The following is a 27,789-nucleotide window of genomic DNA, read 5'->3' on the forward strand; positions in this document are numbered from 1 at the left end:
GATCAGAACTAAAACCTGGCAAGACTGACTCAGTGTCAACTTCCACGGTTCTTAGACTACACCTGTTAGTCTCATGTTTACGACGCAATGTGACAAAATTACATTTGAATTCAGGAAGTACACTGAAAATTCCAATTCTCTACCATGCTTTTCAAATTAGGACATTTTGGAATTGAGTTTACTGTTTGAATTGACTGGAATTCAAATGGACTTGACACCAACCCTGATAAGTTGATCCTAGTTCTTTAGTTAACACCGGAAGAGGCTCAGAGAAAGCTTTCTAAAAACGGCAGGTAGACACATTCCTGTTAGTTGAGATGGTACTGTAAGGTATAGCAGTGAGGAAAATACATCAGGTCTGAGGAGAGCTGGTGAGGGCAGCATGAAGCCAACTGTTTGGAGGCAAAGAGCGCAAAGCAACAAGCAACATGGAGGAGATGACTCACCCTGTCTTTGGACTACAGATGGAATGAGAGAGGGATGAAATAAAAGAGTCAGAATCAGCTAAATAAAAAGAACTGAAGCCAATTAAAAATAACCTAACTAGACATAGGAGAGCTCCTGGTGGCGATGGCCAATGAGAACCAAGCTTGGACTCCTGGTGGCGATGACCAATGAGAACCAAGCTTGGACTCCTGGTGGCGAAGGCCAATGAGAACCAAGCTTTAACTGTATCAAACAAACATAGATCTATCAAAGGTGTCATTAAATGTTTGCTTCAAAACACAAAACTAATTCAACCGCCTTACTTTATGCATATTTGAAAGTTATACAGTTATGATCAAGTCACCCCTTGATTACTTAAAGAAAAAAGGGGGACATTAGTTCAGAAAAATGAATGAATGTGAAATGGAAGCCTGGCTGACACACTGCATCATATCAACCTGAACTAGAAGCATGAAGCTGTACAAATGCATAGGGCTGGTTTCCCAGACACAGATAGAGTCCACCCCTGGACTAACAAGCATTCATTAATAGGAGTGCGGGAAACTGGCCCTTAGAAAATCCCACCCTGGCAGTGTGGCTGAGGAGATGCAGTGAATTGGGAGATCGAGTTTGTGTGGACGGGACGGGCGGGGGTATGAGACCAGGACCCTGGGAGGGACAGCATGGAGCATGAGGCCAGGGAGGGACAGCATGGGGCATGAGGCCCGGGAGGGACAGCATGGGGTATGAGGCCCGGGAGGGACAGCATGGGGCATGAGGCCCGGGAGGGACAGCATGGGGCATGAGGCCCGGGAGGGACAGCATGGGGCATGAGGCCCGGGAGGGACAGCATGGGGCATGAGGCCCGGGAGGGACAGCATGGGCATGAGGCCCGGGAGGGACAGCATGGGGCATGAGGCCCGGGAGGGACAGCATGGGGCATGAGGCCCGGGAGGGACAGCATGGGGCATGAGGCCCGGGAGGGACAGCATGGGGCATGAGGCCCGGGAGGGACAGCATGGGGCATGAGGCCCGGGAGGGACAGCATGGGGCATGAGGCCCGGGAGGGACAGCATGGGGCATGAGGCCAGGGAGGGACAGCATGGGGCATGAGGCCAGGACCCAGGGTGGGACTGCATGGAGCAGGGACACGAGGCCAGGACCCAGGGAGGGACAGCATGGAGAGGGGACATGAGGCCAGGACCCAGGGAGGGACAGCATGGAGAGGGGACATGAGGCCAGGACCCAGGGAGGGACAGCATGGTGAGGGGGCTGTGTGTGCGAGAGCAGGTGGCAGCACGCTACACGGCAGGGTGAGCATAGAGCAACACAGGGCTGTTACAGTGCTGGGGTCTGATCTACAACGGCCATATAGAACACACAAGCATAAACAGCAGCATGGCTGGAGCCATCAATCAGACCTATCTGAGCTAGATTGACCTCTCTAGTACAGCAAGATCTATTGTTGACCGAGTAGATTCATATCTATTGGAAGGAAGCAGAAAACACCAGTCTATCTACCACTAGTACCATCTACTGTTAACTAGAAGGAACCAGTCTAGCTACCACTCCAGTAGTATCTACTGTTAACTAGAAGGAACCAGTCTAGCTACCACTCCAGTCTATCTACTGTTAACTAGAAGGAACCAGTCTAGCTACCACTCCAGTAGTATCTACTGTTAACTAGAAGGAACCAGTCTAGCTACCACTCCAGTCTATCTACTGTTAACTAGAAGGAACCAGTCTAGCTACCACTCCAGTAGTATCTACTGACGTATCTACTTTGCGTCACTGACAAGCGGTGACAGGATGTGGAAACACCTACTTCTTCTGCAGTTTCCTGTTCTTCTCAGCGGGGCCGCCTAGTTTTCCCAGCCCCAGTGCATCCTGGGGAGAGGTCTCTGCCTCAGGGGTACCAGCTGTGAGGGTCAGATGGAGGGTCAGAGGTTAACGTCAGTGCAGGTAGTCCCTTCCTGTTTCAGCTTGTTTTCTTCTGTTTGCTGCCTAATGAACATGACCCAGCAGGCATGTTTTAGGGAGGGGGGGACTGACCTTGGCTGCCAGGGGACTGACCTTGGCTGCCAGGGGACTGACCTTGGCTGCCAGGGGACTGACCTTGGCTGCCAGGGGACTGACCTTGGCTGCCAGGGGACTGACCTTGGCTGCCAGGGGACTCCTTGCTCCCTGGGGGGCCTGGCCGACCCTTCTCCTTCTTGCCGAAGAGGCGCCCGATGGAGGACTTGATGCTCTTCTTCTTGGCTGCCTTGTTCAGAGAGTCCTGACTGCTGTTACTGCTGCTGGGGTTACTACCCTGGCCGTCCTGTAGGGTGGTCATACTGAGACAGAGAGAGAAGGGGGGGCGAGAGAGAGAAGGGGGAGCGAGAGAGAGAAGGGGGAGCGAGAGAGAGAAGGGGGAGCGAGAGAGAGAAGGGGGAGCGAGAGAGAAGAGAGGGGGAGGGAGAGAGAGAAGGGGGACGAGAAGAGAGAAGGGGGGCGAGAGAGAGAAGGGGGAGCGAGAGAGAGAAGGGGAGCGAGAGAGAGAAGGGGGAGCGAGAGAGAGAAGGGGGAGCGAGAGAGAGAAGGGGGAGCGGAGAGAGAGAAGGGGGAGCGGCGAGAGAGGAGAAGGGGGAGCGAGAGAGAGAAGGGGGGAGCGAGAGAGAGAAGGGGGAGCGAGAGAGAGAAGGGGGGGCGAGAGAGAGAAGGGGGGGCGAGAGAGAGAAGGGGGAGAGAGAGAGAGAAGGGGGAGCGAGAGAGAGAAGGGGAGAGAGAGAGAGAAGGGGGAGCGAGAGAGAGAAGGGGAGCGAGAGAGAGAAGGGGAGCGAGAGAGAGAAGGGGGGAGCGAGAGAGAGAAGGGGGGGGCGAGAGAGAGAGAAGGGGGAGCGAGAGAGAGAAGGGGGGGGGGAGCGAGAGAGAGAAGGGGGAGCGAGAGAGAGAGAAGGGGGAGCGAGAGAGAGAAGGGGGAGCGAGAGAGAGAAGGGGGAGCGAGAGAGAGAAGGGGGAGCGAGAGAGAGAAGGGGGGGCGAGAGAGAGAAGGGGGAGGAGAGAGAGAAGGGGGGGCGAGAGAGAGAAGGGGGAGCGAGAGAGAAGGGGGGAGCGAGAGAGAGAGGGGGAGCGAGAGAGAGAAGGGGGGAGCGAGAGAGAGAAGGGGGAGCGAGGAGAGAGGAGAGGGAGGGAGCGAGGGCGAGAGAGAAGGGGGGGGAGAGAGAGAGAGAAGGGGAGCGAGAGAGAGAGGAGGGGGAGCGAGAGAGAGAAGGGGGAGCGAGAGAGAGAAGGGGGAGCGAGAGAGAGAAGGGGGAGCGAGGAGAGAGAGAAGGGGGAGCGAGGAGAGAGGGGGAGCGAGAGAGAGAAGGGGAGCGAGAGAGAGAAGGGGGAGCGAGAGAGAGAAGGGGGAGCGAGAGAGAGAAGGGGGGGCGAGAGAGAGAAGGGGGAGCGAGAGAGAGAAGGGGGAGCGAGATGGGCATGAATGCATAAAGAGATATACAGAGAGAGATGGAGAAAGAGAGAAAGCGAGGGAGAGAGATGTGGATAGATAAATACATTGAAAGATCAGAAACAGAGGGATGAAGGGATGGATGAACGGACAGATAAGAGAACGACAGAAGGAGAGAGAGAGAGAAACATGGCTATTGTAGAAAACAGAGTGATATATTGGTCAGGCAGAAAGGGGCTTCCTACCTGCGGATGTCTCTGATGTCCTCATGGCTGGCAGTGTGGCTGGCCCCCTTGTGCAGGCGCATGGAGCGCGGTGTGGTGGGAGGGGACGTCTCACACTGGATTGTGGTCTTGTCGTCCTGGGCAGACTAGAACAACACGGGGACACTCAGTCAGTTACTGTCTTCTAACAGGAAAAGGGGGTAGAGGAGGAGAGCTTTTATAAAGCGTCTCTTGCTTCTCTGTATGGAGTCGATGGGGAAGACGGAGGAGAAGACAGACTAGTTCTTCAACCTAGAAAGAAGAAAATAAGTCTCCCCTCGCTTTGTGACATGTTCATTTCAGGATGTTCAAGACACTCAGGGTTTGGGAAGTGTAGAGGTGAGACACGTGTGGAGGGACACACTGAAGGAAAGAGTGAAGGTTAGGTAAGCTAGGGGGTGTAGAGTCTAAACTACAGGTTATGGTTGGGAAGTCACATTTTAGGGGGGTGTAGAGTCTAAACTACAGGTTATGGTTGGGAAGTCACATTTTAGGGGGGTGTAGAGTCTAAACTAAGGTTATGGTTGGGAAGTCACATTTTAGGGGGGTGTAGAGTCTAAACTACAGGTTATGGTTGGGAAGTCACATTTTAGGGGGGTGTAGAGTCTAAACTACAGGTTATGGTTGGGAGTACATTTTAGGGGGTGTAGAGTCTAAACTACAGGTTATGGTTGGGAAGTCACATTTTAGGGGGGTGTAGAGTCTAAACTACGGTTATGGTTGGGAAGTCACATTTTAGGGGGTGTAGAGTCTAAACTACAGGTTATGGTTGGGAAGTCACATTTTGGGGGGTGTAGAGTCTAAACTACAGGTTATGGTTGGGAAGTCACATTTTAGGGGGTGTAGAGTCTAAACTACAGGTTATGGTTGGGAAGTCACATTTTAGGGGGGTGTAGAGTCTCTGTAGGTCTAACTGGTTATGGTTGGGAAGTCACATTTTAGGGGGTTGTAGGCTAAACTACAGGTTATGGTTGGGAAGTCACATTTTAGGGGGTGTAGAGTCTAAACTACAGGTTATGGTTGGGAAGTCACATTTTAGGGGGGTGTAGAGTCTAAACTACAGGTTATGGTTGGGAAGTCACATTTTAGGGGGGTGTAGAGTCTAAACTACAGGTTATGGTTGGGAAGTCACATTTAGGGGGGTGTAGAGTCTAAACTACAGGTTATGGTTGGGAAGTCACATTTTAGGGGGGTGTAGAGTCTAAACTACAGGTTATGGTTGGGAAGTCACATTTTAGGGGGTGTAGAGTCTAAACTACAGGTTATGGTTGGGAAGTCACATTTTAGGGGGGTGTAGAGTCTAAACTACAGGTTATGGTTGGGAAGTCACATTTTAGGGGGGTGTAGAGTCTAAACTACAGGTTATGGTTGGGAAGTCACATTTTAGGGGGGTGTAGAGTCTAAACTACAGGTTATGGTTGGGAAGTCACATTTTAGGGGGTGTAGAGTCTAAACTACAGGTTATGGTTGGGAAGTCACATTTTAGGGGGGTGTAGAGTCTAAACTACAGGTTATGGTTGGGAAGTCACATTTTAGGGGGTGTAGAGTCTAAACTACAGGTTATGGTTGGGAAGTCACATTTTAGGGGGGGTGTAGAGTCTAAACTACAGGGTTATGGTTGGGAAGTCACATTTTAGGGGGTGGTAGAGTCTAAACCTACAGGTTATGGTTGGGAAGTCACATTTTAGGGGGGTTGTAGAGTCTAAAACTACAGGTTATGGTTGGGAAGTCACATTTTAGGGGGTGTAGAGTCTAAACTACAAGGTTATGGTTGGGAAGTCACATTTTAGGGGGTGTAGAGTCTAACTACAGGTTATGGTTGGGAAGTCACATTTTAGGGGGTGTAGAGTCTAAACTACAGGTTATGGTTGGGAAGTCACATTTTAGGGGGTGTAGAGTCTAAACTACAGGTTATGGTTGGGAAGTCACATTTTAGGGGGGTGTAGAGTCTAAACTACAGGTTATGGTTGGGAAGTCACATTTTAGGGGGGTGTAGATCTAAACTACAGGTTATGGTTGGGAAGTCACATTTTAGGGGGTGTAGAGTCTAAACTACAGGTTATGGTTGGGAAGTCACATTTTAGGGGGTGTAGAGTCTAAACTACAGGTTATGGTTGGGAAGTCACATTTTAGGGGGGTAGAGTCTAAACTACAGGTTATGGTTGGGAAGTCACATTTTAGGGGGGTGTAGTCTAAACTACAGGTTATGGTTGGGAAGTCACATTTTAGGGGGTTGTAGAGTTAAAACTACAGGTTATGGTGGGAAGTCACATTTTAGGGGGTGTAGAGTCTAAACTACAGGTTATGGTTGGGGAAGTCACATTTTAGGGGGTGTAGAGTCTAAATACAGGTTATGGTGGGAAGTCACATTTTAGGGGGGTTGTAGAGTCTAAACTACAGGTTATGGTGGGAAGTCACATTTTAGGGGGGTGTAGAGTCTAAAAACTACAGGTATGGTTGGGAAGTCACATTTAGGGGGGGTAGAGTCTAAACTACAGGTTATGGTTGGGAAGTCACATTTTAGGGGGTGTAGAGTCTAAACACAGGTTATGGTTGGGAAGTCACATTTTAGGGGGGTGTAGAGTCTAAACTACAGGTTATGGTTGGGAAGTCACAATTTTAGGGGGTGGTAGAGTCTAACTACAGGTTATGGTTGGGAAGTCACATTTTAGGGGGGTGTAGAGTCTAAACTACAGGTTATGGTTGGGAAGTCACATTTTAGGGGGGGGTAGAGTCTCAAACTACAGGTTATGGTTTGGGAAGTCACATTTTAGGGGGGTGTAGAGTCTAAACTACGGTTATGGTTGGGAAGTCACATTTTAGGGGGTGTAGAGTCTAAACTACAGGTTATGGTTGGGAAGTCACATTTTAGGGGGTGTAAGTCTAACACTACAGGTTATGGGTGGGAAGTCACATTTAGGGGGGTGTAGAGTCTAAACTACAGGTTATGGTTGGGAAGTCACATTTTAGGGGGTGTGAGAGTTCTAAAACTACAGGTTATGGTGGAGAAGTCACATTTTAGGTAGAGTCTAAACTACAGGTTATGGTTGGGAAGTCCAATTTTAGGGGGTGTAGAGTCTAAACTACAGGTTATGGTTGGGGAAGTCACTTTTAGGGGGTGTAGAGTCTAAACTACAGGTTATGGTTGGGAAGTCACATTTTAGGGGGGTGTAGAGTCTAAACTACAGGTTATTGGTTGGGAGTCACATTATAGGGGGGGTGTAGAGTCTAAACTACAGGTTATGGTTGGGAAGTCACATTTTAGGGGGTGTAGAGTCTAAACTACAGGTTATGGTTGGGAAGTCACATTTTAGGGGGTGTAGAGTCTAAACTACAGGTTATGGTTGGGAAGTTACAATTTAGGGGGGTGTAGAGTCTAAACTACAGGTTATGGTTGGGAAGTCACATTTTAGGGGGTGTAGAGTCTAAACTACAGGTTATGGTTGGGAAGTCACATTTTAGGGGGGTTGTAGAGTCTAAACTACAGGTTATGGTTGGAAGTCACATTTTAGGGGGGTGTAGAGTCTAACTACAGGTTATGGTTGGGAAGTCACATTTTAGGGGGTGTGTAGAGTCTAAACTACAGGTTATGGTTGGGAAGTCACATTTTAGGGGGGTGTAGAGTCTAAACTACAGGTTATGGTTGGGACGTCACATGTTAGGGGGGTGTAGAGTCTAAACTACAGGTTATGTTGTGAAGTCACATTTTAGGGGTTGTAGAGGTCGTAAAACTACAGGTTATGTTGGGGAAGTCACATTTTAGGGGGGTGTAGAGTCCTAAACTACAGGTTATGGTGGAAGTCACATTTTAGGGGGTGTAGAGTCTAAACTACAGGTTATGGTTGGGAAGTCACATTTTAGAAGTGGGGGTGTAGAGTCTAAACTACAGGTTATGGTTGGAAGTCACCTTGTTAGGGGGTGTAAGAGTCCTAAACTACAGGTTATGGTTGGAAGTCACATTTTAGGGGGTGTAGAGTCTAAACTACAGGTTATGGTTGGGAAGTCACATTTTAGGGGGTGTAGAGTCTAAACTACAGGTTATGGTTGGGAAGTCACATTTTTAGGGGGGGTGTAGAGTCTAAAACTACAGGTTATGGTTGGAAAGGTCACATTTTAGGGGGTGTAGAGTCTAAACTACAGGTTATGGTTGGGAAGTCACATTTTAGGGGGTGTAGAGTCTAAACTACAGGTTATTGTTGGGAAGTCACATTTTAGGGGTGTAGAGTCTAAACTACAGGTTTATGGTTGGGAAGTCACATTTTAGGGGGTGTAGAGTCTAAACTACAGGTTATGGTTGGGAAGTCACATTTTAGGGGGTGTAGAGTCTAAACTACAGGTTATGGTTGGGAAGTCACATTTTAGGGGGTGTAGAGTCTAAACTACAGGTTATGGTTGGGAAGTCACATTTTAGGGGGTGTAGAGTCTAAACTACAGGTTATGGTTGGGAAGTCACATTTTAGGGGGTGTAGAGTCTAAACTACAGGTTATGGTTGGGAAGTCACATTTTAGGGGGGTGTAGAGTCTAAACTACAGGTTATGGTTGGGAAGTCACATTTTAGGGGGTGTAGAGTCTACAACTACAGGTTAGGGTTGGGCAAGATCACATTTTAGGGGGTGTAGAGTCTAACTACAGGTTATGAGTTGGGAAGTCACATTTTTAGGGGGATAGTGTAGAGTCTAAATACAGTTATGGTGGGAAGTCAATAGGGGGTAGAGTCTAACTAGGTATGGTTGGGAAGTCACATTTTAGGGGGTGTAGAGTCTAAACTACAGGTTATGGTTGGGAAGGTGCAGGCAGACAGGCAGGCAGGCAGACAGGAAGGGGCAGGCAGGCAGGGTAGAGGCCAGAGAGAGAGAGCAGTAACTAGCGTGGTCTCTAGATTACCTTCCTGCGGTGCTTGCGCAGGTCACTAGGCTGAAGCATGGCAGCGGAGGAGGAGAGAAGAGAGGACGTTAGATACACACACTACCAGCAGAACAGAAAGCCCAGCACAGGCACACACACACACTACACACCCCACAAGGTGTGTGTGGAGGAAAAGTGTCTTCCAAAGAGAGAGACACACACACACAGTCACACACAGAGACAGAAAAACTCACACACAGACTAAGTGAAAAAGTAGAGTCCAACATGCACCTGAGGACAAAACTGTGGAAATCAGGTTGACCATGTTACACACACAGTCCACCCCATTACCACCACCCTGCATTACTACATCACTCTACTGTCTCCCCCTACCACCACCCTGCATTACTACATCACTCTACTGTCTCCCCCTCTACCACCACCCTGCATTGCTACATCACTCTACTGTCTCCCTCTACCACCACCCTGCATTACTACATCACTCTACTGTCTCCCCCTACCACCACCCTGCATTACTACATCACTCTACTGTCTCCCCCTACCACCACCCCTGCATTACTACATCACTCTACTGTCTCCCCCTCTACCACCACCCTGCATTGCTACATCACTCTACTGTCTCCCTCTACCACCACCCTGCATTACTACATCACTCTACTGTCTCCCCCCTACCACCACCCTGCATTACTACATCACTCTACTGTCTCCACCCTACCACCACCCTGCATTACTACATCACTCTACTGTCTCCCCCTCTACCACCACCCTGCATTGCTACATCACTCTACTGTCTCCCTCTACCACCACCCTGCATTACTACATCACTCTACTGTCTCCCCCCTACCACCACCCTGCATTACTACATCACTCTACTGTCTCCACCCTACCACCACCCTGCATTACTACATAACTCTACTGTCTCCCCCTACCACCACCCTGCATTACTACATCACTCTACTGTCTCCCCTCTACCACCACCCTACCCTGCATTACTACATCACTCTACTGTCTCCCCTCTACCACCACCCTGCATTACTACATCACTCTACTGTCTCCACCCTGCATTACTACATCACTCTACTGTCTGTCTCCCCCTCTACCACCACCCTGCATTACTACATCACTCTACTGTCTCCCGTCTACCACCACCCTACCCTGCATTACTACATCACTCTACTGTCTCCCCTCTACCACCACCCTGCATTACTACATCACTCTACTGTCTCCCCCCTACCACCACCCTGCATTACTACATCACTCTACTGTCTCCCCTCTACCACCACCCTACCCTGCATTACTACATCACTCTAATGTCTCCCCCTAACACCACCCTGCATTACTACATCACTCTACTGTCTCCCCTCTACCACCACCCTACCCTGCATTACTACATCACTCTACTGTCCCCCCCTACCACCACCCTGCATTACTACATCACTCTACTGTCTCCACCCCTACCACCACCCTGTATTACTACATCACTCTACTGTCCCCCCTCTACCACCACCCTGTATTACTACATCACTCTACTGTCCCCCCCTACCACCACCCTGCATTACTACATCACTCTACTGTCTCCCCCTACCACCACCCTGCATTACTACATCACTCTACTGTCTGTCTCCCCCTACCACCACCCTGCATTACTACATCACTCTACTGTCTGTCTCCCCCTACCACCACCCTGCATTACTACATCACTCTACTGTCTCCCCCTACCACCACCCTGCATTACTACATCACTCTACTGTCTGTCTCCCCCTACCACCACCCTGCATTACTACATCACTCTACTGTCTGTCTCCCCCCTACCACCACCCTGCATTACTACATCACTCTACTGTCTGTCTCCCCCTACCACCACCCTGCATTACTACATCACTCTACTGTCTGTCTCCCCCTACCACCACCCTGCATTACTACATCACTCTACTGTCTCCCCCTACCACTACCCTGCATTAATACATCACTCTACTGTCTCCCCCCTACAACCACCCTGCATTACTACATCACTCTACTGTCTCCCCCTACCACCACCCTGCATTACTACATCACTCTACTGTCTCCACCCTACCACCACCCTGCATTACTACATCACTCTACTGTCTCCCTCTACCACCACCCTGCATTACTACATCACTCTACGGTCTCCACCCTACCACCACCCTGCATTACTACATCACTCTACTGTCTCCCCCTACCACCACCCTGCATTACTACATCACTCTACTGTCTCCCCCTACCACCACCCTGCATTACTACATCACTCTACGGTCTCCACCCTACCACCACCCTGCATTACTACATCACTCTACTGTCTCCCCCTACCACCACCCTGCATTACTACATCACTCTACTGTCTCCCCCTACCACCACCCTGCATTACTACATCACTCTACTGTCTCCCCCTACCACCACCCTGCATTACTACATCACTCTACTGTCTCCCCCTACCACCACCCTGCATTACTACGTCACTCTACTGTCTCCCCCCTACCACCACCCTGCATTACTACATCACTCTACTGTCTGTCTCCCCCTACAACCACATCACTCTACTGTCTCCCCCTACCACCACCCTGTATTACTACATCACTCTACTGTCCCCCCCCTACCACCACCCTGCATTACTACATCACTCTACAGTCCCCCCTCTACCACCACCCTGTATTACTACATCACTCTACTGTCCCCCCTCTACCACCACCCTGCATTACTACATCACTCTACTGTCTCCCCCCTACCACCACCATGCATTACTACATCACTCTACTGTCTCCCCCCTACCACCACCATGCATTACTACATCACTCTACTGTCTCCCCCTACCACCACCCTGCATTACTACATCACTCTACGGTCTCCACCCTACCACCACCCTGCATTACTACATCACTCTACTGTCTCCCCCTACCACCACCCTGCATTACTACATCACTCTACTGTCTCCCCCCTACAACCACCCTGCATTACTACATCACTCTACTGTCTCCCCCTACCACCACCCTGCATTACTACATCACTCTACTGTCTCCCCCTACCACCACCCTGCATTACTACATCACTCTACTGTCTCCCCCCTACCACCACCCTGCATTACTACATCACTCTACTGTCTGTCTCCCCCTACAACCACATCACTCTACTGTCTCCCCCTACCACCACCCTGTATTACTACATCACTCTACTGTCCCCCCCTACCACCACCCTGCATTACTACATCACTCTACAGTCCCCCCTCTACCACCACCCTGTATTACTACATCACTCTACTGTCTCCCCCTACCACCACCCTGCATTACTACATCACTCTACTGTCCCCCCCTACCACCACCCTGCATTACTACATCACTCTACTGTCTCCACCCTACCACCACCCTGTATTACTACATCACTCTACTGTCCCCCCTCTACCACCACCCTGTATTACTACATCACTCTACTGTCCCCCCTCTACCACCACCCTGCATTACTACATCACTCTACTGTCTCCCCCCCTACCACCCAAACATGCATTACTAACATCACTCTACTGTCTCCCCCCTACCACCACCATGCATTACTACATCACTCTACTGTCTCCCTCTACCCCCACCCTGCATTACTACATCACTCTACTGTCTCCCCCCTACCACCACCCTGCATTACTACATCACTCTACTGTCTCCCCCCTACCACCACCCTGCATTACTACATCACTCTACTGTCTGTCTCCCCCTACCACCACCCTGCATTACTACATCACTCTACTGTCTGTCTCCCCCCTACCACCACCCTGCATTACTACATCCACTCTACTGTCTGTCTCCCCCTACCCACCCTGCATTACTACATCACTCTACTGTCTGTCTCCCCTACCACCACCCGCATTACTACATCACTCTACTGTCTCCCCTACCACTACCCTGCATTAATACATCACTCTACTGTCTCCCCCTACAACCACCCTGCATTACTACATCACTCTACTGTCTCCCCCTACCACCACCCTGCATTACTACATCACTCTACTGTCTCCACCCTACCACCACCCTGCATTACTACATCACTCTACTGTCTCCCTCTACCACCACCCTGCATTACTACATCACTCTACCGTCCTCCACCCTACCACCACCCTGCATTACTACATCACTCTACTGTCTCCCCCTACCACCACCCTGCATTACTACATCACTCTACTGTCTCCCCCTACCACCACCCTGCATTACTACATCACTCTACGGTCTCCACCCTACCACCACCCTGCATTACTACATCACTCTACTGTCTCCCCCTACCACCACCCTGCATTACTACATCACTCTACTGTCTCCCCCTACCACCACCCTGCATTACTACATCACTCTACTGTCTCCCCCTACCACCACCCTGCATTACTACATCACTCTACTGTCTCCCCCTACCACCACCCTGCATTACTACGTCACTCTACTGTCTCCCCCCTACCACCACCCTGCATTACTACATCACTCTACTGTCTGTCTCCCCCTACAACCACATCACTCTACTGTCTCCCCCTACCACCACCCTGTATTACTACATCACTCTACTGTCCCCCCCCTACCACCACCCTGCATTACTACATCACTCTACAGTCCCCCCTCTACCACCACCCTGTATTACTACATCACTCTACTGTCCCCCCTCTACCACCACCCTGCATTACTACATCACTCTACTGTCTCCCCCCTACCACCACCATGCATTACTACATCACTCTACTGTCTCCCCCCTACCACCACCATGCATTACTACATCACTCTACTGTCTCCCCCTACCACCACCCTGCATTACTACATCACTCTACGGTCTCCACCCTACCACCACCCTGCATTACTACATCACTCTACTGTCTCCCCTACCACCACCCTGCATTACTACATCACTCTACTGTCTCCCCCCTACAACCACCCTGCATTACTACATCACTCTACTGTCTCCCCTCTACCACCACCCTGCATTACTACATCACTCTACTGTCTCCCCCCTACCACCACCATGCATTACTACATCACTCTACTGTCTCCCCCTACCACCACCCTGCATTACTAATCACTCTACTGTCTCCCCCTACCACCACCCTGCATTACTACATCACTCTACTGTCTCCCCCTACAACCACCCTGCATTACTACATCACTCTACTGCCCTCTACCACCACCCTGCTTACTACATCACTCTACTGTCTCCCCCCTACCACCACCTGCATTACTACATCACTCTACTGTCTCCCCTACCACCACTGCATTACTACATCACTCTACTGTCTCCCCCTACCACCACCCTGCATTACTACATCACTCTACTGTCTCCCCCTACCACCACCCTGCATTACTACATCACTCTACTGTCTCCCCCTACCACCACCCTGCATTACTACATCACTCTACTGTCTCCCCCTACCACCACCCTGCATTACTACATCACTCTACTGTCTCCCCCCTACCACCACCCTGCATTACTACATCACTCTACTGTCTGTCTCCCCCTACAACCACATCACTCTACTGTCTCCCCCTACCACCACCCTGTATTACTACATCACTCTACTGTCCCCCCCTACCACCACCCTGCATTACTACATCACTCTACAGTCCCCCCTCTACCAACACCCTGTATTACTACATCACTCTACTGTCTCCCCCTACCACCACCCTGCATTACTACATCACTCTACTGTCCCCCCCTACCACCACCCTGCATTACTACATCACTCTACTGTCTCCACCCTACCACCACCCTGTATTACTACATCACTCTACTGTCCCCCCTCTACCACCACCCTGTATTACTACATCACTCTACTGTCCCCCCTCTACCACCACCCTGCATTACTACATCACTCTACTGTCTCCCCCCTACCACCACCATGCATTACTACATCACTCTACTGTCTCCCCCCTACCACCACCATGCATTACTACATCACTCTACTGTCTCCCTCTACCACCACCCTGCATTACTACATCACTCTACTGTCTCCCCCCTACCACCACCCTGCATTACTACATCACTCTACTGTCTCCCCCCTACCACCACCCTGCATTACTACATCACTCTACTGTCTGTCTCCCCCTACCACCACCCTGCATTACTACATCACTCTACTGTCTCCCCTCCTACCACCACCCTGCATTACTACATCACTCTACTGTCTCCACCCTACCACCACCCTGCATTACTACATCACTCTACTGTCTCCACCCTACCACCACCATGCATTACTACATCACTCTACTGTCTCCACCCTACCACCACCATGCATTACTACATCACTCTACTGTTTCCCCTTACCACCACCCTGTATTACTACATCACTCTACTGTCTCCCCCTACCACCACCCTGCATTACTACATCACTCTACTGTCTCCACCCTACCACCACCCTGTATTACTACATCACTCTACTGTCTCCACCCTACCACCACCCTGCATTACTACATCACTCTACTGTCTCCACCCTACCACCACCCTGCATTACTACATCACTCTACTGTCTCCACCCTACCACCACCCTGCATTACTACATCACTCTACTGTCTCCCCCTACCACCACCCTGCATTACTACATCACTCTACTGTCTCCACCCTACCACCACCCTGCATTACTACATCACTCTACTGTCTCCACCCTACCACCACCCTGCATTACTACATCACTCTACTGTCTCCCCCCTACCACCACCCTGCATTACTACATCACTCTACTGTCTCCCCCCTACCACCACCCTGCATTACTACATCACTCTACTGTCTCCCCCTACCACCACCCTGCATTACTACATCACTCTACTGTCTCCCCCCTACCACCACCCTGCATTACTACATCACTCTACTGTCTGTCTCCCCCTACCACCACCCTGCATTACTACATCACTCTACTGTCTCCCCTCCTACCACCACCCTGCATTACTACATCACTCTACTGTCTCCACCCTACCACCACCATGCATTACTACATCACTCTACTGTCTCCACCCTACCACCACCATGCATTACTACATCACTCTACTGTCTCCACCCTACCACCACCCTGCATTACTACATCACTCTACTGTTTCCCCTTACCACCACCCTGTATTACTACATCACTCTACTGTCTCCCCCTACCACCACCCTGCATTACTACATCACTCTACTGTCTCCACCCTACCACCACCCTGTATTACTACATCACTCTACTGTCTCCACCCTACCACCACCCTGCATTACTACATCACTCTACTGTCTCCACCCTACCACCACCCTGCATTACTACATCACTCTACTGTCTCCCACCTACCACCACCCTGCATTACTACATCACTCTACTGTCTCACCCTACCACCACCCTGCATTACTACATCACTCTACTGTCTCCCCCCTAACCACCACCCTGCATTACTACATCACTCTACTGTCTCCACCCTACCACCCACCCTGCATTACTACATCACTCTACTGTCTCCCACCCTACCACCACCCTGCATTACTACATCACTCTACTGTCTCCCCCCTACCACCACCCTGCATTACTACATCACTCTACTGTCTCCCCCCTACCACCACCCTGCATTACTACATCACTCTACTGTCTCCACCCTACCACCACCATGCATTACTACATCACTCTACTGTCTCCACCCTACCACCACCCTGCATTACTACATCACTCTACTGTCTCCCCTCCTACCACCACCCTGCATTACTACATCACTCTACTGTCTCCACCCTACCACCACCATGCATTACTACATCACTCTACTGTCTCCACCCTACCACCACCATGCATTACTACATCACTCTACTGTCTCCACCCTACCACCACCCTGCATTACTACATCACTCTACTGTTTCCCCTTACCACCACCCTGTATTACTACATCACTCTACTGTCTCCCCCTACCACCACCCTGCATTACTACATCACTCTACTGTCTCCACCCTACCACCACCCTGCATTACTACATCACTCTACTGTCTCCCCCCTACCACCACCCTGTATTACTACATCACTCTACTGTCTCCACCTTACCACCACCCTGTATTACTACATCACTCTACTGTCTCCTTCTACCACCACCCTGCATTACTACATCACTCTACTGTCTCCATCCTACCACCACCCTGCATTACTACATCACTCTACTGTCTCCCCCCTACCACCACCCTGTATTACTACATCACTCTACTGTCTCCACCCTACCACCACCCTGCATTACTACATAACTCTACTGTCTCCACCCTACCACCACCCTGTATAACTACATCACTCTACTGTCTGTCTCCCCCTACCACCACCCTGCATTACTACATCACTCTACTGTCTCCCCCTACCACCACCCTGCATTACTACATCACTCTACTGTCTCCCCCTACCACCACCCTGTATTACTACATCACTCTACTGTCTCCCCCTACCACCACCCTGCATTACTACATCACTCTACTGTCTCCCCCTACCACCACCCTGCATTACTACATCACTCTACTGTCTCCCCCTACCACCACCCTGTATTACTACATCACTCTACTGTCTCCCCCTACCACCACCCTGCATTACTACATCACTCTACTGTCTCCCCCTACCACCACCATGCATTACTACATCACTCTACTGTCTCCACCCTACCACCACCCTGCATTACTACATCACTCTACTGTCTCCCCTACCACCACCCTGCATTACTACATCACTCTACTGTCTCCCCCTACCACCACCCTGCATTACTACATCACTCTACTGTCTGTCCACGTTCAAACATACACTGCCTGTGAAATCTGGGGAAATCACACTGAGGTCAAAGATCAGAGGTGGGAGCAGAGTGAAACCACTGCAAAGCACACTCCGGGAGGGGGAGGGGTTCAGTCTGCTGGTAGCTAATGGCTAAGCTACTGCTTTATGGGGTCGCTCTCACACACCGACCGTGCTCTCACACACCGACCGTGCTCTCACACACCGACCGTGCTCTCACACACCGATCGTGCTCTCACACATGGGTGTTCTTTAAAAAAAACACGAGTATTAATTGTTTTGTTGACCTAAAGCAACAGGACCGTTGACCTAAAGGAATAGGACTGTTGACCTAAAGGAACAGGACCGTTGACCTAAAGCAACAGGACCGTTGACCTAAAGCAACAGGACCGTTGACCTAAAGGAACAGAACTGTTGACCTAAAGCAACAGGACCGTTGACCTAAAGCAACAGGACCGTTGACCTAAAGGAACAGAACCGTTGACCTAAAGGAACAGAACCGTTGACCTAAAGCAACAGGACCGTTGACCTAAAGGAACAGGACCGTTGACCTAAAGGAACAGGACCGTTGACCTAAAGCAACAGGACCGTTGACCTAAAGGAACAGAACTGTTGACCTAAAGGAACAGGACTGTTGACCTAAAGGAACAGGACTGTTGACCTAAAGGAACAGAACTGTTGACCTAAAGGAACAGGCCCGTTGACCTAAAGGAACAGGCCCGTTGACCTAAAGGAACAGGACCGTTGACCTAAAGGAACAGGACCGTTGACCTAAAGGAACAGGACCGTTAACCTAAAGGAACAGGACCGTTGACCTAAAGGAACAGGACTGTTGACCTAAAGGAACAGGACTGTTGACCTAAAGGAACAGGACTGTTGACCTAAAGGAACAGAACTGTTGACCTAAAGGAACAGAACTGTTGACCTAAAGGAACAGAACTGTTGACCTAAAGGAACAGAACTGTTGACCTAAAGGAACAGAACTGTTGACCTAAAGGAACAGAACTGTTGACCTAAAGGAACAGAACTGTTGACCTAAAGGAACAGGACTGTTGACCTAAAGGAACAGGACTGTTGACCTAAAGGAACAGGACTGTTGACCTAAAGGAACAGGACTGGGTAGTGTTCAGGGGCACAACACTAAGAAAACCAGCATCAACGTGTCCAATTCTGTTTTGAAATGTTTTGCCACGGTGTGCCCTACTGAACACAACCTAGGACTGTGGTAATAATATGTGACTCATGTAATGTGACAGGGGAGTGAGGCAGCCAGGGATATGGTACTCGTGTCATGTGACAGGGGAGTGAGGACGCCAGGGATATGGTACTCGTGTCATGTGACAGGGGAGTGAGGCAGCCAGGGATATGCGACTCGTGTCATGTGACGGGGGAGTGAGGCAGCTAGGGTTGATGTGCCCCTGCATGCCTTTTCTGTAGCTTGGCATCTCTAGAGTAAATAAACAAATGGAGTAGCAGCACATATTTCCATGAAAGGTTCTCCTAGTCCTGCTCCGAACACAGGAAGAGATAAGAGAACCAGGAAGAGGAGGGGGGTGAGGGGGAGGACAGAACTCAAACGCAGAACTTAATCAAGCTGAGGGGAAAATACCTCATTTAACTCTGTCGTGTCTGAAATTAAGTCTGTATTGAGCACAATAAGGCTCTACTTTAACTGATATCAAAATCAACAGCCATTCTGTCTGGCGTGTGATGAGCTAACAGCCATTCTGTCTGGCGTGTGATGAGCTAACAGCCATTCTGTCTGGCGTGTGATGAGCTAACAGCCATTCTGTCTGGCGTGTGATGAGCTAACAGCCATTCTGTCTGGCGTGTGATGAGCTAACAGCCATTCTGTCTGGCGTGTGATGAGCTAACAGCCATTCTGTCTGGCGTGTGATGAGCTAACAGCCATTCTGTCTGGCGTGTGATGAGCTAACAGCCAAACAGAGTTTTCACATTTGCTCTGCATCTTCATTGGATAAGCTACCTGCCTGATTTTTTCTGAAGTCCAATGGGGGCCCAGCATTCTAGGACAACTTCAAAACCCTTCCATGAGAGGCTAGTGAACAGCTAGTGATTGCTGTGTGGCCCCACAGATGGACCGTGGGACAGGGGGCGGTGTGTGTGAGTGCGACCCCAGGCTGACTGAACCCTGCCTGGGGAAGAGAGAACTAGGGTAGGGGGTGGTACCTGGAAGTAGCATGGAGCATAGCTACAGGCAGGGGGGGCAGGTAAGCTAATGCTAGCAGCAGGGTAGGGCAGGTAAGCTACTGTCTGCTGGTGGGACAGAGACCTCTGGATCACATAGGGGTTATAGAGGTAGTGCTGGGGGAACACAGGTACAGATTACACACACACACACACACGTCACCTACCAAATACAACATGTCAAACTAGTAGCTAGTTCCATGAACGTGTCACAAACACTGAACAGATGAAAACATTAGATTCTAACGGACACAGATCTGACAGCACATGAAACAGATCTCCTGTGGACTAGCATGAACAGATGAAAACATTAGATTCTAACGGACACAGATCTGACAGCACATGAAACAGATCTCCTGTGGACTAGTATGAACAGGGGATGGTATTATGATCCAATAATGAGACATGACAGTTAGTGAAGCTAAAGGAATGGAGAGAGTGAGAGAGAGAGCAGAGATGAGATAGACAAGAGGAGGACGATGTCATTCTAGAGGAGGAGGATGATGTCATTCTAGAGGAGGAGGACGATGTCATTCTAGAGGAGGAGGACGATGTCATTCTAGAGGAGGACGATGTCATTCTAGAGGAGGAGGACGATGTCATTCTAGAGGAGGAGGACGATGTCATTCTAGAGGAGGAGGACGATGTCATTCTAGAGGAGGAGGACGATGTCATTCTAGAGGAGGAGGACGATGTCATTCTAGAGGAGGAGGACGATGTCATTCTAGAGGAGGAGGACGATGTCATTCTAGAGGAGGAGGACGATGTCATTCTAGAGGAGGAGGACGATGTCATTCTAGAGGAGGAGGACGATGTCATTCTAGAGGAGGAGGACGATGTCATTCTAGAGGAGGAGGACGATGTCATTCTAGAGGAGGAGGACGATGTCATTCTAGAGGAGGAGGACGATGTCATTCTAGAGGAGGATGATGTCATTCTAGAGGAGGATGATGTCATTCTAGAGGAGGATGATTGAAAGGCTGCTTGTTTCAGAGAGGAAGAAAGAGGAGCTGGTTGATCAACTGAAGCTGAATGAGTAAAAGGAGACTGATGATGGATGGGCCCAATCTCAAATCCCCCCTAAACCCTACGCCCTAAACCCTACGCCCTTGTGCAGAACTGAGAGGATTTAACAAGCGTATGTAATATGATGAGAGCTCCACTTGTTCTCTGATAGGCTAGGTGGAACTTCCACCAATCAAATCCTCTCAGATCTCCACAAGGGTATAGGTCTCTCTCTCACCAGGGTCATGACTCCCATGCGGTCCACCTCTCGGTTGGGGCTGCGGTTGGGGATGCGTCGTGGGGTGGAGGAGCCAGAGCCGGGGGGCGACGAGCCCCCCCATGGAGGAGGGGGGGATGGAGCTCATGGAGCGGAAGCGGCTGCCCCCCAGGCTGTCCCCACTGCCCACACGGCTCTCGATCTCCTCTGCCAGCATGGCTGTGTTCTCCTTCTCCTCCTGAATCATCCTGGAGGGGGGTGGGGGGAGGAGAGAGAGAAGGGAGAGGAGAGACGGGGGAGGAGTAGGAGAGACGAGGGGGAGGAGAAACGAGGGGGAGGAGAGAGGAGAGACGGGGGGAGAGAGGAGAGACGGGGGAGAGAGAGCGAGCGAGGAGAAGGAGAGCGAGGAGAGGGAGAGCGAGGGGAGGGAGAGCGAGGGGAGGGAGAGCGAGGGGAGGGAGAGCGAGGGGAGGGAGAGCGAGGGGAGGGAGGGAGAGCGAGGGGAGGGAGGGAGAGCGAGGGGAGGGAGGGAGAGCGAGGGGAGGGAGAGCGAGGAGAGGGAGATCGAGGAGAGAGATGTTAGTGTTTGCATCTCCTTGTTTTCTCTAAAATGAAAAAGGGAAAATGTTTCTCATCAGATTACTAGAATGACATCTCCAGAATGATGTTGAAATACGTCCAATATGCTGATGGTAGGGGTGTGTGTACCTGATCTCGTTGTTGATGGCGTCCAGCTGCTCCTGCAGCATGAGGGCCAGGGTCTGAGCGTCGGCCTGGCCGGCAGGGGACAGCAGGTCCACTGAGCTGAACATGGTCTCGCGCTCATCGTCCTCCAGGTCTGACGTGTCCAGGTCAGACTCAAACGCCTGAGCAACGTTGGCCAGAACATTAGCCTGCTGCACGCGCTCCCACTCCTGTTCATTCAGAGTCTGGACCTGAGGAGAGAGGGGGGTGGGAAGAGAGGAAAATAAGACAATGTGGGAGGGAGGGAGGGAGGGAGGGAGGGAGGGAGGGAGGGAGGGAGGGAGGGAGGGAGGGAGGGAGGAGGGAGAATTTGGGAGTGAGAGCGAGAAATGGGGGGGAATGTGGGAGGGAGAGAAAGGGGATGGAGTGAGAGGAAGGAAAAGTTACAGAGAAAGTTAGTCTAACCGTATCGAACGGTCCAGAATACCTTTAAGCCAGGCTCTGTAAAACACTCCACAGCAATAACTACAGACCAACACTATCAAATCAACCTCTCCATCATCATCATCATTATTATGGTTGTCTTCACTCTGACTTACATGTCTCTGATGTCCAGAGAGGAAGCAGAGAGGGAGAGAGAGAACACCATCAGATACAGAACAAATGAGAGAGGGAAGGAGGGAGGGAGAGAACACCATCAGATACAGAACAAATGAGAGAGAGGAGGGAGGGAGAGAACACCATCAGATACAGAACAAATGAGAGAGAGAAGGAGGGAGGGAGAGAACACCATCAGATACAGAACAAATGAGAGAGGGAAGGAGGGAGGGAGAGAACACCATCAGATACAGAACAAATGAGAGAGAGAAGGAGGGAGGGAGAGAAACACCATCAGATACAGAACAAATGAGAGAGGGAAGGAGGGAGGGAGAGAACACCATCAGATACAGAACAAATGAGAGAGAGAAGGAGGGAGGGAGAGAACACCATCAGATACAGAACAAATGAGCGAGGGAAGGAGGGAGGGAGAGAACACCATCAGATACAGAACAAATGAGAGAGAGAAGGAGGGAGGGAGAGAACACCATCAGATACAGAACAAATGAGAGAGAGAAGGAGGGAGGGAGAGAACACCATCAGATACAGAACAAATGAGAGGGAAGGAGGGAGGGAGAGAACACCATCAGATACAGAACAAATGAGAGGGAAGGAGGGAGGGAGAGAACACCATCAGATACAGAACAAATGAGAGAGGGAAGGAGGGAGGGAGAGAACACCATCAGATACAGAACAAATGAGAGAGGGAAGGAGGGAGGGAGAGAACAGTTTGTGGGCCGGAGATGACTTCAACACAGACAATAGATATCTGAGCTGAATGATCTGGAACATCAGTATCTAGGTCCACCAGACAGACAGACACCAGCTGCCAATATTCCATTTAAACTGTCCCTCACTAGGACACACAGGGCTGCGGGGGTTCACCTTGGAGGGTTCGTCCCGTAGCGCGGCGAGACGCCCCTTTTGGGGCCTCCTCAGCACCAGCGCGCTGCCGTAGTGGTCCGAGTGGCTGTCCATCATGGAGGAGGCCGACACCGGGTACCTGAAGTCTGGGGTGCTGCCTTGGTGAGACCGCCTGAGAGCGCACATACATCACACACACACACACACACGCAAGGACAGACACGCAACACACACACAAAATAGATCAATCACAAAGAAAAGAGGTGGACAGAGGCCAGAGCACTGGCCAATCATGTGTGGGCCAGAGTCCAGGGCAGCCAATGAGAAAGCTGATTATTTTACCCATGGTGCAGCAGTGAGTTGCTCCTGTTCCTGCCTTGCTCGTTCTCCGCCCGCATTGTCTCAATCTGGATCAATAGCTGCTCCTGAAGGAGGGGGAGAGGAGGGGGGAGGGAGAGAGGGAAGGAGGGGGAGAGGAGGGGGGGAGGAGAGAGAGGGAAGGAGGGGGAGAGGAGGGGGGAGGAAGAGAGGGAAGGAGGGGGTAGGAAGAGGGGGAGAGGAGGGAGAGAGGAGGGGGTAGGAAGAGGGGGAGAGGAGGAGGAGAGGAGGGGGGAGGAAGAGAGGGAAGGAGGGGGAGAGGAGGGGGGAGGAAGAGAGGGAAGGAGGGGGAGAGGAGGGGGGAGGAAGAGAGGGAAGGAGGGGGTAGGAAGAGGGGGAGAGGAGGGAGAGAGGAGGGGGTAGGAAGAGGGGGAGAGGAGGAGGAGAGGAGAGGGTAGGAAGAGAGGGAAGGAGGGGCAGGAAGAGGGAAGGAGGGGGAGGGAGAGGGGAGGGGAGAGGAGGGGGTAGGAAGAGAGGGAAGGAGGGGGAGAGAGAAGGGGGAGAGGGGAGAAAGACAGACATGAGGGGTGTCATTGGCAATGAGAATCCAAACACAGCGATGACAACTCTCCAGTTGTTCAGAGGAGTCAGCAGCCAGAGTCAACAGTCCTTACCTTCTCATGGTGTGCTTCCTCAACCAGCTTCTTACTGAGCTCCAGATCTCTGATGAGGCCGTTCTGGTGGAGAGACAGAACATGGAGAATCAGCACAGTATTGTCCCAGCTTGGTTCAGCTATAGATAATGACCACAGCATTGTCCCAGCTTGGTTCATCTATAGATAATGACCACAACATTGTCCCAGCTTGGTTCAGCTATAGATAATGACCACAGCATTGTCCCAGCTTGGTTCAGCTATAGATAATGACCACAACATTGTCCCAGCTTGGTTCAGCTATAGATAATGACCACAGCATTGCCCCAGCTTGGTTCAGCTATAGATAATGACCACAACATTGTCCCAGCTTGGTTCAGCTATAGATAATGACCACAACATTGCCCCAGCTTGGTTCAGCTATAGATAATGACCACAACATTGTCCCAGCTTGGTTCAGCTATAGATAATGACCACAACATTGTCCCAGCTTGGTTCATCTATAGATAATGACCACAGCATTGTCCCAGCTTGGTTCAGCTATAGATAATGACCACAACATTGTCCCAGCTTGGTTCAGCTATAGATAATGACCACAACATTGTCCCAGCTTGGTTCAGCTATAGATAATGACCACAACATTGTCCCAGCTTGGTTCAGCTATAGATAATGACCACAACATTGTCCCAGCTTGGTTCAGCTATAGATAATGACCACAGCATTGTCCCAGCTTGGTTCATCTATAGATAATGACCACAGCATTGTCCCAGCTTGGTTCAGCTATAGATAATGACCACAGCATTGTCCCAGCTTGGTTCAGCTATAGATAATGACCACAGCATTGTCCCAGCTTGGTTCAGCTATAGATAATAACCACAGCATTGTCCCAGCTTGGTTCAGCTATAGATAATGACCACAGCATTGTCCCAGCTTGGTTCAGCTATAGATAATGACCACAGCATTGTCCCAGCTTGGTTCAGCTATAGATAATGACCACAGCATTGTCCCAGCTTGGTTCATCTATAGATAATGACCACAACATTGTCCCAGCTTGGTTCAGCTATAGATAATGACCACAGCATTGTCCCAGCTTGGTTCAGCTATAGATAATGACCACAGCATTGTCCCCAGCTTGGTTCAGCTATAGATAATGACCACAGCATTGTCCCAGCTTGGTTCAGCTATAGATAATGACCACAGCATTGTCCCAGCTTGGTTCAGCTATAGATAATGACCACAGCATTGTCCCAGCTTGGTTCATCTATAGATAATGACCACAACATTGTCCCAGCTTGGTTCAGCTATAGATAATGACCACAGCATTGTCCCAGCTTGGTTCAGCTATAGATAATGACCACAGCATTGTCCCAGCTTGGTTCAGCTATAGATAATGACCACAACATTGTCCCAGCTTGGTTCAGCTATAGATAATGACCACAGCATTGTCCCAGCTTGGTTCAGCTATAGATAATGACCACAGCATTGTCCCAGCTTGGTTCAGCTATAGATAATGACCACAACATTGTCCCAGCTTGGTTCATCTATAGATAATGACCACAACATTGTCCCAGCTTGGTTCATCTATAGATAATGACCACAACATTGTCCCAGCTTGGTTCAGCTATAGATAATGACCACAACATTGTCCCAGCTTGGTTCAGCTATAGATAATGACCACAGCATTGTCCCAGCTTGGTTCATCTATAGATAATGACCACAACATTGTCCCAGCTTGGTTCAGCTATAGATAATGACCACAGCATTGTCCCAGCTTGGTTCAGCTATAGATAATGACCACAGCATTGTCCCAGATTGGTTCATCTATAGATAATGACCACAGCATTGTCCCAGCTTGGTTCAGCTACAGAGGTATGGATAAAATGACATGCCATTTAGCATGTCCCACCCACCTTGTCCTCTAGGGCAGACATCCTCTCCTTGAGGTGAAGCTGTATCCTAACCCACCCACCTTGTCCTCTAGGGCAGACATCCTCTCCTTGAGGTGAAGCTGTATCCTAACCCACCCACCTTGTCCTCTAGGGCAGACATCCTCTCGTTGAGGTGAAGCTGTATCCTAACCCACCCACCTTGTCCTCTAGGGCAGACATCCTCTCCTTGAGGTGAAGCTGTATCCTAACCCACCCACCTTGTCCTCTAGGGCAGACATCCTCTCCTTGAGGTGAAGCTGTATCCTAACCCACCCACCTTGTCCTCTAGGGCAGACATCCTCTCCTTGAGGTGAAGCTGTATCCTAACCCACCCACCTTGTCCTCTAGGGCAGACATCCTCTCCTTGAGGTGAAGCTGTAGCCTCTCATTGGACTCTGACAGCAGCTTGTCCACTGTCTCCGACAGACGCCTGTTGTGCTCCTCGTTCATCTTCTCCCTCTGGCGCGCCTTCACAACACAAACAAACACACTAATCAGAGCAGAAAACCTACCGGTTCCTTTATGAAACATTTCACAACACACATTTTCATTGTTTTCTTTCCATTTTCTGTTCATTCCTGGATCTTTAGGTTGTATGAGGTCAAATCTTCAATGACTTATTTGAATGACAATGAATATATTGTCTACAATGAAAGTACAATGCTAAAATCAGACAGTCCAACGACCACATCTGTAAACATTCACCAACTTCTGTCCAACAACACAGACTGACTGACTGCCAGCCAGATGACCTTTGACCCCATCTGTCTCACCCTGAGCAGTTCCTGGTTCTTCTCCTCCAGCTGAGCCTCCATCTGCCTCACCCTCTCCTCCACGTTGCCATGCCGCTCCTCCGCCTGCGGGACAGACAGAGTCAAACACCTCATCATCCATGCAACAAAAAAAACATTCCCTAAGCTCTACCCTTTAGGAATTTGTACAGATGTGAGAGGGCTGGGTCGGTGTAAGAGGACTGGACAAGTTGAAGAGGGCTGGCTAGGTGTGTAGCTTCTTTCAGATCAATACAAATGATCCTGGAGAAGGATGGAACTGAAAAGGCCCAGTCAGAGGCTTAGTACCATATAGGTTCATGTTAGGGGTTATGGGGGGGTTGAGGCACCCATCTACCCACAAACACCAGCACCAAGAACCAGACACCAACCAACTACAGCCAGCCAGTAGCAGCCATGCACCAGCAGAGACAGGGGACAGGGACACATCAGTACAGCCAGCAAGAAGCAGCCATGCACCAGCATAGACAGGGGACAGGGACACATCAGTACAGCCAGCAAGAAGCAGCCATGCACCAGCATAGACAGGGGACAGGGACACATCAGGACAGCCAGCAAGAAGCAGCCATGCACCAGCATAGACAGGGGACAGGGACACATCAGTACAGCCAGCAAGAAGCAGCCATGCACCAGCAGAGACAGGGGACAGGGACACATCAGTACAGCCAGCAAGAAGCAGCCATGCACCAGCAGAGACAGGGGACAGGGACACATCAGGACAGCCAGCCAGTAGCAGCCATGCACCAGCAGAGACAGGGGACAGGACACATCAGTACAGCCAGCCAGTAGCAGCCATGCACC

The 27,789-nt window shown here is 50.4% G+C and overlaps 1 protein-coding gene across 1 annotated transcript in view; it reads right to left on the reverse strand.

Annotated features, from left to right (window-relative positions):
- LOC115166766 (liprin-alpha-1-like) overlaps window positions 1-27,789 on the reverse strand; it is a gene marked incomplete at its 5' end in the record, with an annotated part of 51,600 nt that overhangs the window by 16,453 nt on the left and 7,358 nt on the right. Inside the window, 12 exon segments of the mRNA XM_029720544.1 lie at window positions 2,252-2,345; window positions 2,584-2,762; window positions 4,102-4,226; window positions 9,005-9,034; window positions 21,175-21,271; window positions 21,273-21,401; window positions 21,862-22,088; window positions 23,320-23,470; window positions 23,641-23,723; window positions 24,291-24,353; window positions 26,534-26,665; window positions 26,971-27,054. Coding sequence (XP_029576404.1) covers window positions 2,252-2,345; window positions 2,584-2,762; window positions 4,102-4,226; window positions 9,005-9,034; window positions 21,175-21,271; window positions 21,273-21,401; window positions 21,862-22,088; window positions 23,320-23,470; window positions 23,641-23,723; window positions 24,291-24,353; window positions 26,534-26,665; window positions 26,971-27,054 — 1,394 coding nt within the window.

This window comes from Salmo trutta, chromosome 29, assembly GCF_901001165.1.
Source record: "Salmo trutta chromosome 29, fSalTru1.1, whole genome shotgun sequence".
Taxonomy (NCBI): Eukaryota; Metazoa; Chordata; class Actinopteri; order Salmoniformes; family Salmonidae; genus Salmo; species Salmo trutta.